Source organism: Convolutriloba macropyga, chromosome 4 (genome assembly GCF_964194025.1).
Source record: "Convolutriloba macropyga chromosome 4, txConMacr16.3, whole genome shotgun sequence".
In the NCBI taxonomy this organism is placed as follows: domain Eukaryota; kingdom Metazoa; phylum Xenacoelomorpha; order Acoela; family Convolutidae; genus Convolutriloba; species Convolutriloba macropyga.
The window spans coordinates 32,119,299-32,135,752 of record NC_134471.1 but is presented as its reverse complement, the minus strand read 5'-3'; the positions used below and the strand labels follow the sequence as shown (position 1 = coordinate 32,135,752).

The 16,454-nt window shown below is 32.8% G+C and overlaps 2 protein-coding genes across 7 annotated transcripts in view; one reads left to right on the top strand and one right to left on the bottom strand.

Annotated features, from left to right (window-relative positions):
* The window catches only part of LOC142337623 (ubiquitin-conjugating enzyme E2-17 kDa-like), a 461,614-nt gene that overhangs the window by 99,052 nt on the left and 346,108 nt on the right, over window positions 1-16,454 (top strand). The window lies entirely within an intron of this gene.
* The window catches only part of LOC142337620 (glutamate receptor 1-like), an 82,011-nt gene that overhangs the window by 46,139 nt on the left and 19,418 nt on the right, over window positions 1-16,454 (bottom strand). For all 6 annotated transcript variants that reach the window (XM_075386981.1, XM_075386986.1, XM_075386987.1 and 3 more), the window contains exons 4-10: window positions 11,807-11,925; window positions 8,442-8,562; window positions 7,855-8,021; window positions 7,316-7,369; window positions 6,681-6,839; window positions 1,719-1,886; window positions 1,112-1,330 (exon numbers count right to left, since the gene is read on the bottom strand). In XM_075386981.1, the coding sequence (XP_075243096.1) occupies window positions 1,112-1,330; window positions 1,719-1,886; window positions 6,681-6,839; window positions 7,316-7,369; window positions 7,855-8,021; window positions 8,442-8,562; window positions 11,807-11,925 (1,007 nt within the window). The remainder of the gene's footprint in view (window positions 1-1,111; window positions 1,331-1,718; window positions 1,887-6,680; window positions 6,840-7,315; window positions 7,370-7,854; window positions 8,022-8,441; window positions 8,563-11,806; window positions 11,926-16,454) is intronic.

The window sequence follows — 16,454 nt, the reverse complement described above, 5'->3', positions numbered from 1 at the left end:
CATACATGCCAAATACTAATGCCAGGCTTTTGTTTATTTAACCCTATGTTTGGCTAAGGCTCTCTTGAGTGAGCCATGGAACAAAATTTCTCTTTTGTCAGTTGTAAAAGTAAATTTAACTGTGCTCTGAGCTACACTTGGGTTTTAGACTAAACCTCCCAAGTGTAGCTCATAGCGTAGTTGAAATCAACTTGTCCTTTTGTTTCACCTTGTGTAATACAAAAAGCACTTCAATGACGCCAACTGTTCTTTTTTAATTGGTTGATAAAACTAGTTTCTCAACGAATGGTAGTAAAACTTATTGTAGTTAATTTACGATCACATTAGAAATTCAGAAGAAAATTAAGCAGAAAATTAGACCGACCAGTCTACATTTTGATATAGTCAGAGATTTAACAGATGTAAATAAGCCACTGGTTTTGCACTGGTTCAGTACTGAATTAATTTGTGAGATATCTCCGGGTAGATGAAACCTTTTCTGTGCATCCAAAAAATGAATATTCCAATTTTCAAGTTTTCCTCATTCTTTCTTTTCACATTAACTGAAACACTTTTTTCAGCATAGGTGTGAACATGTCATACAAAAAACCTTGAGCCACCTATGTAAGTCACGCTTTCATTTGTTTTCTCATCTTGCAACGTTTAGTATTTTAGCATGTTCAATTAATTTGTCTGTTATTTCCCATAAATTCTATAATTTTATACTCGTGACTGAACTGATTTCTGCGTCATGCAATCTAACTTCACTTTCACGTTTTGCGAAGACTATTAAAACCAAAAACGGCGTTTCGTGCCAATAATTTGTTCATGATATACTTTATAAAATTTTAAGTTTTAAGCTGACCACTTGATTTTATAGTGATTTTTCCAGCGCTAAAAGAGAATTCTCTCCTTTTCTCCACAACAAAACTTCTCTTTTCATAGCCCTGTGTTAGCAAATTTTTGCGCTCTTTTGCAATTATAAGGGTGTGTCTGGCCTCGTAAGAAGTTGGACTAGAAGGGGGGGTAATATCAGAAAAGGCATTGTTGAATCAAAGTCAAAAATTAAACAGTTAAACAGTCACCAAGAAAAAAGTTAGTACAACTTTAAATATAAAGATTATGATCTAACCAGAACAGTAGTAACTCTCATGTGATTTGGAGAGGGGCGAAGTTTATTTTCTCCTTCTGGGCCATCAGTGTCCTCAAACATGAGCCCTGTCTGGTCACTCCAGTTGGCTATCCGGCTGTGTACCTGCATGAACCCCACGTCCAGAATCTGCAACTGGTAGTTCCTCCGCAGACCCATTTCATTGAACTGTATGTTCCCTGTTACCCCGTTCAATTTAACCTGGAAACAAGAGGAAATTAAAGTTTGATTTTTATAGCGTTTATTCAAATTTTGAAGTTAACTTGATTAAAGTTCAACTGATTTCAGTTTGATTCAAAAAAAATTGTATCACCAAAACCAACGATTTTCTGCACTTCAAAATTATCAAACAATTTGAATAAAATTTTTGACATTTAGAGCAGCATTGGTTTTGATCACTGCGAGTCTTCTCAGGTTTCAACTACAAAAAAAAAACTGAAAACAAACAGTCAATCTTGCTGCACATAACTGTGTCTTAAAAATCTTAAATGACAGTATGATCGAGGGTCTTAAATTATTGAAGTTCGAGGGATGCAGTTCCCTTGTTTAGTTGATTGTGACACTCAAATAACCCGAATAGCAATTTTACTTTGTAAAGTAGATTTCCGATGTTTGTCTTGTGAGCTGCCACGTCGTTAATATAGTTGAGACATGGCATCACAGCTTCCCCTCCCTGTCGCTTCTCCATCTTCAAGTCATCGTGTTTCAGGATATCTCTGAGAACTAGGAATGCATCGTAGGCCAGGGAAACTTCCAACTAAAACCAAGAATATTGGTGAAAATAGAATGTTGGTGACTGGCTTGTGGTTGTTGTTGGTGAGAATGTTGGTGACTGGCTTATGGTTAAAAAAACACGTGAACACATGAAACTTCGATGAGTCTGTCGGTGGTTGTCTACTTTGACCAGGCAATTTTTCAAAGATACAAAGTTTTTGATAATTAATTGATCAATTCAATAAGTACATCGTCTACCTAACAAGCAGAATATCTGTCATCACAGAAATTATAAACCAGTAGCTCAAATTTCAGATAGAAATTAATAGCCATTTTCTGTTCTGCCACTTCACGTCAAAGTATTTTTGTCCGACAAATTTCTTTACTCAAAGTGTTCAATACAGCATCAATCGAAGCTGATTTCTTGAACTCAAGACAATAGTTTCCCTGGTGGGTTTTCAAAAACTAAATAAAAGTTTGTATTGCACATTTTCATGACATTTTGAAGCCGTTGAAATCATACGCTATTTACTAAAAACATCATGTATGTTTTAGTGTGCGTTTTTTGAGTCGGCAGGACCCGTTATTAAGGTGATAATCTGACAAAGCAATGAAAACAACTTTAAAAATGAGCAAGCGTCCAAAATTCAAAAAATTGTGAAAACTCGAGGTATCAAAGCCATGGAACAATTATTTAAAAATTATAGCCGGTATTAAGACTAGCGTTTCATGTTCTTGAAACAAAATGGCAAAGTTGAACAAAGTGGTCTAAAGAAGTATATTTATTTTGATTTAAAAATATCTGAATTTTGTGAAATTCGGCAAAAACTTCGGCTATAAAACAATTCAGTAACCCTCCTCTGTGTTTATAGGCAAAGTCAATGTCACTATTTTTAAACCAAAATTACAAATTTTTTATCAAACTTCATGAGAAAATAAGCAAAAATTCCAGAAAACGTGAAAAAAAACAACGCATATCATTTGAATGTTCACAAAAACTTTCAACCTCGATAAATGCCAGGAAACAAACGATGTTCAAAATACGAAGTTCAAAAAATCTCAAAGAAGCTGTACAATTTTTCTAATGATTCTACTCATAATTCTATACGATGAATATATCGATCGGCCAAAATCGACTAAACAACAAAACCCAGTTCAGCATATAGTTCCTCCCCTAAAGTGAGTTGGAACAATTATAAAATAATGTTTTCAGAACATATAAATAAAAAAACATATATTTTTTTACACTTTATGTACTGAACCGAGAGAACAACAAGGAGGCTCAGTAATGTGCGTTCTTACATTAGGTCCCGACCCCACTCATCTATATTTTTCACTTAATTGTCTACCAAATGAGGAAGAGATGAATAAAAATTAGCATATCGGCAAATCGTTCAACAAACTACTAAAAGAATAAAACATTCTACTCTAGAGGGTCTATGAGACCTGTGGCTACCATAATGTGACTACCAGAAAAGACGGCAATGAAAGTCAAGTAGTTACCATTATTAATTACGACCAAAACTCTTTGTCCATTTTTTGAAAACAACTAATAACCAAATCAAAAAGGCATCAGACAAAACTTACACTAAGAAGATTAACCGGTACTTTTTGAAAAAATATATGGGACTTTTCTTAAATGCAACTTGGCAACAAGTCGACTAGAAATGAGCAAAAGCGGCAAAAGTTTATTAAAATATTGCTTTATTTTAAAAAAAGTATTAAATTCGAACTGATTACAAACATTACGCATTAAATGAAATCTATGAGAGAGTCTTTTATACCTCAATAGAGAGCGACTGAGGCCTTTCATTATCCAGGATATGTCTTACGACTACAAAAAGAACGAGAAATATAGGCAGATTTTGCACAAAAAATTATGCACGAAAACGATGTCCCCCAATCAATTAAATATTAAGGAGATCACTAAAAACAATCAAAATCTTCGTTTGAATTTTTGGCAGGTGACAAAGTTTGTAAGTCAAATGACGCCCATTATTCTGATACTGTGAAAAGAAAACATAAATCTTCAAAAAAGGTGCAAATCTGCAAAAATCACAAAAATTGGTTTTTTGAAAACTAGTTGTTCCAAGCAGAAAGACCATTTGAGGAAACTAAAACCGTTATGAAGGGCAAATTTTATTTCAAAAAACAAATGATTGTAATTGTATATAGGGATGCTTAGCTACAATTTAACAGAAGTATAAATGTCAGATCTCAAAAATCTATCTCTTTTTTTATTAAAAACAAATATTTTCAAAATTCATAGCCAACAGTAGCTTTCGTTTAAACGAGTAGACAGTTTGTCTTGCAACTACTCGGAAAACTAATTGCCACTGTTATTAATGACACTAAATCATAAGATTATAAAACAACTTAAAATACAAGCTCAACTAATAAGTTTCAAAAACAACTTTACGAAACCACAGTTTTGAAGCCATTAAATTTATAAGATATTAACCGCGAGAATATAATATCTTCATTTGCGTCTCCTCTGATCATTATAACATCTTTTTGTAAGACGACTAACACAAAATTACAACAAAAAGAACCACAAAAACTGAATAGTATCTAAACTTCACAAAATTCTTCTGAAACAAATTGTCTAAGCCCTGAAGACATCATATAAAAAATTTAAACAACAGAAAAATTATTGTTTGATTCAACAAAACATTAAAAGAGCTCTAAATAATGAGGCTAATTTACGAAAATGATAAAACAATGCAAAATCCGAAAAAAAGCTCAAACCAGATCAAAAAGGGATAAGTTGAAGGATACTATTACTCTTCTTTTTTAGAAATTTAAACCGAAAGTAAAAACAGCCATTAGTTATTTACCGATATCAATTATCTAAGTTCAATTGGTTATCTATAGTTGGCCACTGAGACCTTTAATTAGACAATATTTGGCATGTGACAACAAAAATTAACAACAAATAAAGGGCAAAAATAAAAAAAAACTCTTCCAATTTCTGCAAGAGAACGGTGTCGCAGCCCTTCAAACCATTTGTTATAGAAACAAAAATGATGTTCAGTTTCAAATGGTGTAAAGTTTTTTACAGTTAGATTGTTAAATAATGAGACAATTTACAAAAGAAACAAAAACAACAGCAAAAATGGGCAATTATGGACAAAAATCAAAATTTTTTTAATAAAAACTCGTTGTGCCAAAACTCAGAAAACCTTCTGTTAAAACAATCGCCCACAAAATTAGTTTTTATTCTATAATGAGGAAAGGTTGACCTGTATTTACTGAACATAAGCAAAATATTGACTGAAATAATATAAAAAAGTGACAAAATCAAAAATCACAGAAATTTACTAAAAACAAATACATTCAAAAACATAAGAGACTTTAGGTAACAACCGAATGAACAGAAAGGGTTCACCTTTTCATGAGGAAGAAATTCAGATCTTTGATTGGTTAAAATTAAAAATCAGCCTGCCAAATGAATAACAATTGAAGTGCAAAAGACAAGAATTCAGTTAAATTTTACTAAAACTCTTCCTCAAAGCCATAAAAAACCTTTGGTTCTCTGCAAACAAACTGTATCTACATTTGGCTTCAAATTTAGGTAATCTGGAGATGTCATTAACGGAGCCGTGGAAAAAATTGTCAGTAATTAACATTAAAAGAACAAAAGCAAAATATTTTGAAAAAAGACAGCATCAAAATAAAAACCAAAAAGTCTCTGATTCTAAGAGTCCGTGATATTATCGAACCTATCACTGATGTTGTCGCGCGCCCAGTGAACCAGTCAAGTGCTCCAAGTACTTGCGAATCAAAGCAGTTGTTGAATGGAACTCTTCAAATATTGAAAAAGAATATGCATTTTGTATAATTATCGAGTTAAATCTGCAAAAAAGGCAAAGTTTTAATTCCAGAAGACTTTCATACGGCGCCTAATTACAACTAGCGCCCTTTTTGAGATAAGGGAGTCACTGTTAAGGTTTCTAGGTCACTAAGTCTGGCAAACGTTAACAAAGTGGACCAAAAAAGCTTATTATGTGCCATTTTTGATGAAAAAAGTTTAAACCTTGATAATTTTATCAACATTTTTAGCCAAAAAGACTTCAATCAAACAAAATAGCAACGATCTTCAGTAACACTAACTATCTCTAACAGTAACATCAACACTCTGCCGTGAAAACTTTTATCTTATTTTGAATTATATCAGCGAAATTGTGCCAATTTTTAGCAAAAATTACTGAAAATGTGAACAAAAACAGTCGAATGTTTAAAACAATATTTAAAACCTCGATAGCTCCCTGTAAATCATGAAAATGGAAAAAATCTTTTTAATTCCGTATTCTACGCTGGAAGGGCTTTTTAATGATACCACTCACAATTCTCTGCGATGAATATATCGGTCGGCCAAAATTGACTGAACAAAAAAAACCCAGTTGAGTATATAGTTCCTCCCTCCCCACTAAAGTGGGGGTCGGAACAATGCGAAAACATTCATTTAACCAAAATAAATTGTCAGATTTTTCTTGAACGCGTCCAGTTTCTTAAATTCTTAGATGTTAAATTATACATAATAAAAATTTCACTCTAGTGTGTAACGGAGGAAATATCATTTTTAAATATCATGTAAAAAAATGTACGTATTCGTACAGAAAAAAAATGTTCAAGCCAACCTTGAAAATGATAATAAACGTACAAAAAAAAATTAGGAGAATAAAAGTATGACCCTCATTTAGGATCACAGAAAATGTACTCCTGAAGATGATCTTGTGATTGATGAAAGATTTTTCGTTCAAGCTCTGAGTGGAGAAGATACCTTTTGCAAATTGCTTTACAATTTCAAGCTGATTGGTAGACTAATTGGACTGACCTGATGTTCCTCGAATACAGACATGCTCTCTGGTCCGTATGCCCTCTTCCACATCTGCATCAGTTGATTACTCATCTTGTCTGTGTCCTCTAGCAGTTTGAAACAGGTGATGTTGATTTTGCCAGTTATGTTAAACTGCACCTTCCTGCATGGCATCCGCTAAACACACATGTATAATGTTACATTTTTTGCGATAAATAATGTCGAAAAAAAGTACTTTGCTTTTTCAAAAACGATATGAGTGTTTACAATGAAAAAGGCGAGACTATTCAAAGTTTGATGACTTCGGATATTTGAATTTGTATAATTACTTAACTTGAATTAGTAAGAGTAAAATATACATCACGAATGTCTCACATTAAAACCATGTCAAATCTAAACACTTTGTACCTTGAAGTTGCCAATTGTAACAATAAATCTAGTTTCTCGGTACATCGAAACTGATCAATAAAAACCCATATTTATAGGTCAAACTCAAATTTTTTGTTACAGTTTTTGCAAAAAAACAATACTGCTAAAGGCTCAACAATCAAACAGAGACTTTTTCATAGCGAGTAAAAACTTTTCTTCGTGCAGTGGCGGTGCAAATGAACAACGAATTGGGAGGAGGCATATCTTTGTTCAATGTTACTTACCAGGTCAGCGATGACGTAATGATATTGTTGTGTCAACATCTCTTTTCCTTCCGCCTAAACGATCACACGTAGTTCATACTGGAAAAGTAATGTCGTAACAAACGCAATACGGAAGTTCAAGTTTGATCAAATATTTGATCACGAATTCTACAAATATTCACGTGATAAAAGTACGAGTAAGGAAAAAGTTCCGCTTTTTGAAGTCATTCGGAAGTTTTAAACACGTGCAAATGTTTATTCCTGCTGCTCCTCAAGTGATATTGCTCATAACTCTGATAATATTACAATTATATGTACAGAAGTAAATATTCTGCTCGGCAAAAAATGACAAACAAAACAAGTGTTGCAGTCCAGATACGTGGCTGAAGCTACAAACATTCAAAACGAGGTTTTTTGACTTTTTTATTACGTCATTCGCCCTTGAGGTAGTCGCAAAATCAACGATAGTTTATGATGATAAAGAACTGATGAGAGATAAAAATATTGCATTGCAAAATTCACGGCTGTCAGTTAAGTTTGACAATAATGAGAAATGATACCTTTCTGAAGAAGAGTTCAGTGAGATTTTTTGATAGGAATAGGAGGACATTGTTCTGCTTTGATAACTTCATCTCTCTCAGAGCTGTCTCAATACTGGCGTTGTCAAACACATACTTCGTATTCACCACTTGAGCACCACCCATGAAGTTTTGAAGACGCTGCATTGCTGGAAAAAGGGAACAAACCTTGTAGAGAAGAGTTGTCAATAAATTTTAATTTCAAAGTTCATTTTTTCATTTTGGAACGTATGTAGTCCAGAAAGTATCATAATAGGGCCCCGATATTCTGATCATACAATCCGGAAATTTTGATCGTAATAACTTTGATATAATAATTTAATAGCAAACTGCAGAAACAGTTTTCCTAAGATTTGCAAATTAAAGTAAAAATTTGCAAAAATTTTACAAATTAATGCAAAAAATTTAAAAAAAAGTGCTAAACAAAAATATGTATACATTTTGTATACTAACGCATTTTTATGAATTACTTGTAAACCAGTTTCTTATTACTCATAAATCATCTGTTATTTCTTTACTAGGGTACCGCTTGAAAAACTGTCTCTTGTTACATGCTACTAATGACCTACCGTTGAAATTGTCGAACACAACTGCCATCATTTTCCACCCCAAGTGAGCAATCAGCTCAGAGATGGCCTTCTCAAATCTGGGCTGCAGCTCAAATGCCTTGTTCAACTCACTGATACCAGTCTGAAATAAGGGGGATCGGTATGAGCCTTGCTTCGATTAATCGAATATCTATTTTATTCATGACGGTATGAGGACAAGTAGATTAGAGAAAAAGAGACAAGAACAATGGTTATTGATTTGATGGTGGTGGTCAAGCAAGCCGATAGGCAAGCAAGCCGAATTTTGAAAATGAGGTCAAGTTAGCCGAAAATTTTTGGGATACCGGTATTTTAAGTTGCCCCTGGCGAACTGGTGGGCGCGCTTCGCGCGCGTCGCGGCTTTGCCACGATAACCAGCCCGCGGTTTCCGGATTACATCCCACAGCGGATGAGAGGCATGGCCATGGACAGCGGTCCGCTGAGGCCCGCACCCACTGATGTCTAAAAATTGACGTATGTTTGTTTCTTTGTTGCATTGGAATACATTATGCACTATAATACTACGCGCAGTATTTATTGTAACGGCTAACAATGTATTATTTCTGATAGATTACACAACTTTCGGCTTGCTTTCCTGTCGGCTTACTTTTACTTCGGCTTCCTTTGTGTTCGCCTGATTTGATAGATCACTGCATAGATCGAAAAAAAATTGTTATACGATCACCGCTGTTTTCAATCATGAGCACCCATGAAAATTGACCTCTCTTTGTCCCTTTGAGCGAAAAATTCGGAAAATGGATGGATTAGGATGATTTAATTCAAAATTCTTAGAAAAACGGGTAATTCACATTTTTCCGATGTTCAACAGGCGACGAAAATGATAATTTAAAAACGCCAGATAATTTTAAAAACGCTTTGGAGACATTTAATCTCTAAACAAAATAACGCCTTGGAAACTCATTGCGAATGAATTGAATGAGAGACAAAGAACAGACTGAACAATTTCTCACTGAACTTTTGAATTTACTGACAGATCGAAAATACGAAGAAACTCGATTTCGTGAGTAAACAAAAGTTATCGCAAATCACCTACAAGTACAGTTCAATTTAAATTCTCCAATTTTGTCGATTAAAAATGATTCACATTTTTTGAGGTGCAGTTGTCAGATACGATTTTTAATTAGACAAAATAATTCAAAAGAATGTTTTACCTAAAATTTTTGGACAGATACATCTGAAAAGAGCCCTAAAAATATCTATAGAGGAAAGAATTCTGTCTCAATTTTAAAACGGGGAGCACCAGCAAGATGTTTCTGCTGGACTATGAGCACTTTGACAGACTAATATTTTATTTGAACGCAGTAAAGGCAAATTGGAAATATTGTATTTGAACGCAGTAATGGGAAAAAAGAGAAAATGATGTTTTTTCGAGAAACCATTCATTTTTCAAGAATTTTTAATCGTTCAATTTTTGTTCAATTATACATAAAATATATCATTTGACCAAAAATGACTGTATCATAAACCAAGTTATTATAATTTCCTAATTCCAAGTTGCGTTACTTGGAGAGCCTAATATGATTCGATATCAAATGACTATTAAAAATAAGATGTATATATTTTGGTGATATATATATATATATATATATATATATATATATATATATAATTCTAACGTGAGAGAAGAGAATAATAATTATCAGTAACGTACGAAAAAGCCTCAATTTTTTGAAAACCTTTTCGATCTGTTGTTGAAAATTTTTAGTGCTTCATTTTTAGACACTAGATTTTTGATTTTTAAAATCAATTATAGTTATTTATTCCTCTCCCAACCATGAAACGGATAAAACCAGCATCATATCTAGTGAAATTTTACGAATTTTGACTGTACCCAACCTAAATTTCCTTCTAACTATGAATTAAACAAGAGATAAATTCACTACCTCAGTCGAGACAAGATGGCTATCTTGCAAAATCTTTCAAGATTCGTGTAAAAAAGGCTTATCTTGCAAAATTTTGGAAGTTGATGGTTATCTTGCAAGATGTTGCCAGACGAATGGCTTTCTTACAAGATCTTGCAAGATTCTTGCAAGATTAACATTCAAATTTTGAGGGAAAGATATCTAAGTATTTCAATTGACATAAACTCTGTTTCAATTGCTCTTACTCTGTTCAGAAATTTAAATTTTATTATCGTTAAAATCATCGGAGACAAGCAGGTATCGATTATTGTTGAAGATCACAAACTCTTTTTATTCATGTTGAAAATCGTAAATGGTCAGATTGTCAGCCTTCCAATCCTTTTAAAAAGCGTTCTATAGCAGAACAACACTCCTAATGAGGCTAACACACAGCTGATATTTAGAAAAATGGGTTCCAAAATTTTAATAGCCAATATAAAAAGTTTAGATTTTTCGTTTCAGTAAAATTGATAAAAGGTTAAAAGACTGATTGGCAAGTTTTTCCACCATTTTAATTTGAAATTACGCTGTTATTTGGTTTTGTTTTAACCTCTATAATTTGGAAAAAAAATGTTAAACTCCTGTTGGAACATTGAATAAGATTGGTTCTCAAATATCAACAGAAAAGGTTGATTTTTCTAACAGTAGACTTGATCAACGGAAAAATCGTCAAGAAACTAATGGTAGTTTTCCTAACCACAAAAATATACATATTCTTCATTTTTCGCAACTGTTAACAACACTACAGAATACCAAACATCGTTAGGCACAGATATACTGCTTCGTTAAAATGCCGCCCTCACTCGACAAATTTTCTGGTTCCTGCAAAAAATCATTCAGCAAAACCTTGCAATATCTTTGTTCATCTCTTACAATTTTAGCACGTAGAATTTTGATAAGAATCCTTGGAAATGTTGTAACATGACTTCAAATGACAGCAAAACTGCCCACTTTCTTTGAAACCAACTCTGATGCGTCCAAATTTAGCTTTACAGCAAATTTACAACTTAAATTTAATCAAAGTTCAATTGAAAAATGAGTGTAAACACAGCTAAACTAAACAGTGGTTTCTTCACATTTTAGAACAACAGAGAGAATCCTCTTTTGTGTTTGATATAGTTTTTGCTAGCGGTGAACTTGAACAACCCGGTTCGAAATGCCAGAGCCGTTTCAGTGCTTTTTTGTAAGAAATGCGCTGAATGCACTGATATAATGAAAAAAATGCGCTGAAAACGCTGAAATAGGCTGAAATTTTCAGAATACGCTGAAATTCAGCGCACCTGCGCATTTCTTACATAAATTCAGCGCATTTTCAGCTCGCATGTCCAACATAACTTTCAGCACATTTATCACAAACTTTCAGCGCATGTGTCTCATAGTTTCGCACACAAACGGGAAAGATCCCAGACATGATGTACCGTATACCTGGAAAGTGAGGTGGGGTATCTGGAAGGTGCCGGCGTAGCTCTGGATGATGGCAGGGATGGGGATGTCGGCTGAGCCACTGAAAATGGCTGTTACACTGCAGTTGGCTATTCTACACACTGAAAACAACAGTCATAATTTATCACTCTTATTGTTCCGACCCCCACTTTAGTGGGGAGGGAGGAACTATATACTCAACTGGGTTTTTTTTTTGTTCAGTCAATTTTGGCCGACCGATATATTCAACGTAGAGGATTGTGAGTGGTATCATTAAAAATCCCGTCCAGCGTAGAATACGGAATTAAAAAGATTTTTTCGATTTTCGTGTTTTACAGGGAGTTATCGAGATTTAAAGTTTTATGAACATTCGACTGTTTTTGTTCACATTTTCAGTAATTTTTGCTAAAGTTTGGCGCAATTTCGCTAACGTAATTCAAAATAATATAAAATTTTGAACGACAGAGTGTTGTTGTTACCGTAAGAGATCAAAGAGCGTTGCTGAATTGTTTGATTGAAGTTTTTTTTGGCTAAAATTTTTGATAAAATTTTCAAAATTAATACTTTTGTCATCAAAAATTGCACAAAAAATGCTTTTTTGGTGCACTTTGTTAAAGTTTGCCAGACTTAGTGACCTAGAAACCATAACACAGACTCCCTAACATCAAAATGAGCGCTAGCTGCAGTTAGGCGCCGTATGAAAGTCTTCTGGATTTAAAATTTTGCCGTTTTTTGCAGATTTAACTCAATAATTATACAAAATGCACATCTTTTTTTCAATAATTGAAGAATTTCACTCAAAAATTGGTCTAATTCGCAAATACGGGCGCGCAACAAAATCAGGGAGAGCTTCGATAATATCATGCATTCTTACAATCAGAGACTTTTTGGTTTTTATTTTGATCCTGCCCTTTTCCAAAGTATTTTGCAATCGTTTTTTAATGTTTATCACTGACGATATTTTGTATTCACGGCTCCATGAATGACAGCTCCAATATACGTAAATTTGAGGCCGAATGTAGATACAGTTTGTTTTCAGAGAACCAAAGGGTTTTATGACTCTGAGAAAGAGTTTTAGTAAAATTTCACTGAATTCTTGTCTTTTGCCTTAAATTGTTATTTTTTGGCAGTCTGATTTTTAACCACTCAAAGTTCTAAATTTCTTCCTCAAAAAGTGCAAGTGAGCCTTTTCAAATCATTCGATTGTTACCTAATGTCTCTGATGTTATTGAATGTATTTGTTTTAAGCAAATTTCTGTGATTTATTGAACTTGTCAATTTCTTTATTATTTTAGTCAACATTTTGTTTATTCTCAGTAAGTACAAGTCAATTTTTCCTCCTTATAGAATAAAAACTAAAATATTTCGGCCGATTGTTTTAACAGAAGGTTTTCTTGCTTTTGGTACTACAAGATTTCTTACAAAATTTCCCATTTTTGCTGTTGTTTTTGTTTCTTTTGTAAATTGTCATATTATTTAACAATCTAAGGGAAAAAACTTTAAAACTTTGAAACAAAATTTGAGACTGAACATGATTTTTGTTTTCATAACAAATGGTTTGCAGGGCTGCGACACCGTTCTCTTGCAGAAATTGGTAGAGTTTTTTGTTTTTGCCCTATATTTATTAATTTTGTTGTCCTATGCCAAATATTGTGTAAATAAAGGTCTCAGTGGCCAACTATAGATAAAGAAGTGAACTTAAATAACTGATATTGGTAAATAACTAATGGTTGTTTTGACTTTCGAATTAAATTTCCAAAAAAAGAGTAATAGTATTCTTCAACTTATCCCTCTTTGTTCTGGTTTGCGTTTTTTTTCATATTCGACAATTTTGTATCATTTTTGTAAATTAGCTTTATTATTCAGAGCTTTGTTTATGTTTTAATGAATGAATCAAAAGTTTTTCTGATATTTAAACTTTTTAAATGATGTCTTCAGGGCTTAGACAATTTGTTTTAGAAAAATTTTGTTAAGTTTAGATAATTTTCAGTTTTTGTGGTTCTTTTTGTAATAGTCGTTTTACAAAAAGATGTTATGATCATCAAAGGAGACTGACATGAAGATTTTATATTCTCGCGATTAATATCTTATAAATTCAATGGCTTCAAAACTGTGGTTTCGTAAATTTGTTTGTGAAACTTATCTGTTCAGCTTGTATTTATTGTTATTTTTTAGTCTTATAATTTAGTCTCGTTCATAACAGTCTCAATTAGTTTTCCAAGCAGTTGCAAGACAAACTGTCTACCTTTTTAGTCGAAAGCTTTTTGGCTATGAATTTTGAAGATATTTGTTTTTAATACAAAAAAGAAGAGATACACTTTTGAGATCTGCCAATTTTTGTTTCTGTTGAATTGTAGCTAAGCATCTTTATATACAATTCACATCATTTATTTTTCAAAATACACATTGCTCTTCAAAACGGTTTTATTTTCCTCATATGCTCTTTCTTCTTGGAACGACCAGTTTTCATATAACCAATTTTCGTGACTTTTTCAAATTTGCAGATTTTTGTTTTCTTTTCACAGTATCACAATAATGGGCGTCATTTGACTTACAAATGCTGTCACCTGCAAAAATTGGAAGCGAAACTTTTTTTTGTATTTAGTGATCAGCTCAATATCTAATTGATTGGGGGGACATCGTTTGCGTGCATAATTTCTTGTGCAACTTTTTCGCTTTTGCCTCTATTTGTCGTTCTTTTTGTAGCCGTATGACAGATCCTGGATAATGAAAGGCCTCAGTAGCTCTCTATTGAAACTCTATTTAAATACTCATGATTGCATTTGATGCGTAATGTTTCTAATCAGCTCGAAAATAATTCTTTTTTTTTAAAAAAAAAGCAATGTTTTATTAAAATTTTGCCGCTTTTGCTCATTTCTAGACGACTTGTTGCCAAGTCGCATTGAGGAAAAGTCCCATATTTTGTTTTAAAAAGTACCGGTTAATCTTCTTAACATAGTTGTTGTCTGATGCCTTTTTGATTTGGTTATTAGTGGTTTTCAAAAAATGGACAAGGAGTTTTGGTCGTAATTAATATTTGCAACTATTTGATTTTTATTGCCGTCTTTTCTTGTAGTAATATTATGATACCCAAAGGTCTCATAGGCCCTCTAAAGTAGATTGTTTTATTCTTCTAGTAGTTCGTTGAACGTTATGTTGATAAGTTAATTTTTTATCTCTTCCTCATTTGGTAGACAGTTAATTGAAAAATGTAGATGAGCGGGGTCGGAACTTAAAGTGCCAACGCACATTACCGAGCCTCCTTGTTTAATTTTGATTTTCTATTTCACCATTTTGAGCCTTTTTGTATGGGCATTTTGGATTATTTACAGTATTTTGCAATAAACTTAAAAAAACTTGTAATGCCTCGTTTTGTGGAAAAAATGCAGTTCAGACACCTTTACTTATCTTCGAGGAACTTACTTATCTTACTAAGTAAGTTTATTGCAAAATACTGTAACTAATCCAAAATTTGCCCCTTTGGATTTTTTTTTTCATAGCAAAAGATTTTTTTTCATAGCAAAAGTGCTATGATTCTTGTTGCAGAACTTTTTCAAAAGATAACGATAAGTCTTAGTTTTGCATTATCTGGCATTTTGATTTCAGTCGGCCTTCTTCTTCTTAACTGCAGCCACAAAAAAGACAGTTTATTGTACTTATAGGGGCCTTATTAGAACATAAAAATTACCTGTCATTATTTGAACTTTGATATTAAATTTACAACTTATTTGTCTGTAATCGATACTTAGAAAGATTTTTAAAAAACAGCGTTGCAATAAAACATGAATTCTTTTCGACTGTTAAAATGCACGATGAGATCAGAAATAACCTGCTAGGGCTGCGCATTATTAAAACACATGATAATTCCAAGTTTAAGCCTATTACGTTTTTCCGAAAAAAAATATATATCAATTTTAATTGAGGTATTATTGATAAAAAACGAATTAAATTTGCAAGAAATTGGTAACATTTTAGATATATAACAATCCAATTGAAAGTGGAATTAAAATAGCCCTAATCTCAGCTCACGAAAAATTTGTCAGCAGTAGTTAGGTCTTCATTTTAATCAAATTTGGGCCCAAGAAAAATATTTGATGCCATTTTTCATTTAACAAAGGCAAAATTTCAGAAAGTTAGCCTACATTTTGGACAAAAAATCAAATCTAGCAGTTCATCAACCCTCCTCTATCTTCAGAGGTAAAACCAAAGACAATTTTTATCACTTATAACATGTTGAGCAAAGATAATGGAAATTTGAGAAAATCTTACAACAAAAATTGTGCAAAAAAAAGTTATCAATCCAATGTTCACAAAAAATGTGATCTCGATTACTCCTTTCAAACGTTTTCAAATTAAGCAAATTTTTTACAACAAGTAAACATTGTCCAGGACAGTATATTAGTTTTGGCGAGTCCTAGGTGATTGTTCCAAAGCCTAATAATAAATATAGCAACCTATAAAAAGTACCTCTACAAAAAAGAGTTAAAAATTTCAAAATTTTCCGGCCAAGTTTTAGCAGATAGAAGTAAAGTCATGAAATATTCAACCACTTCAACGATTTCACCCTTTCAATTAGATCACATATCAAAATAATCTAAATCATCAATTTTTTTCTGCTTTTCCACATAGATTTGATTTTTTTTATTCGGCA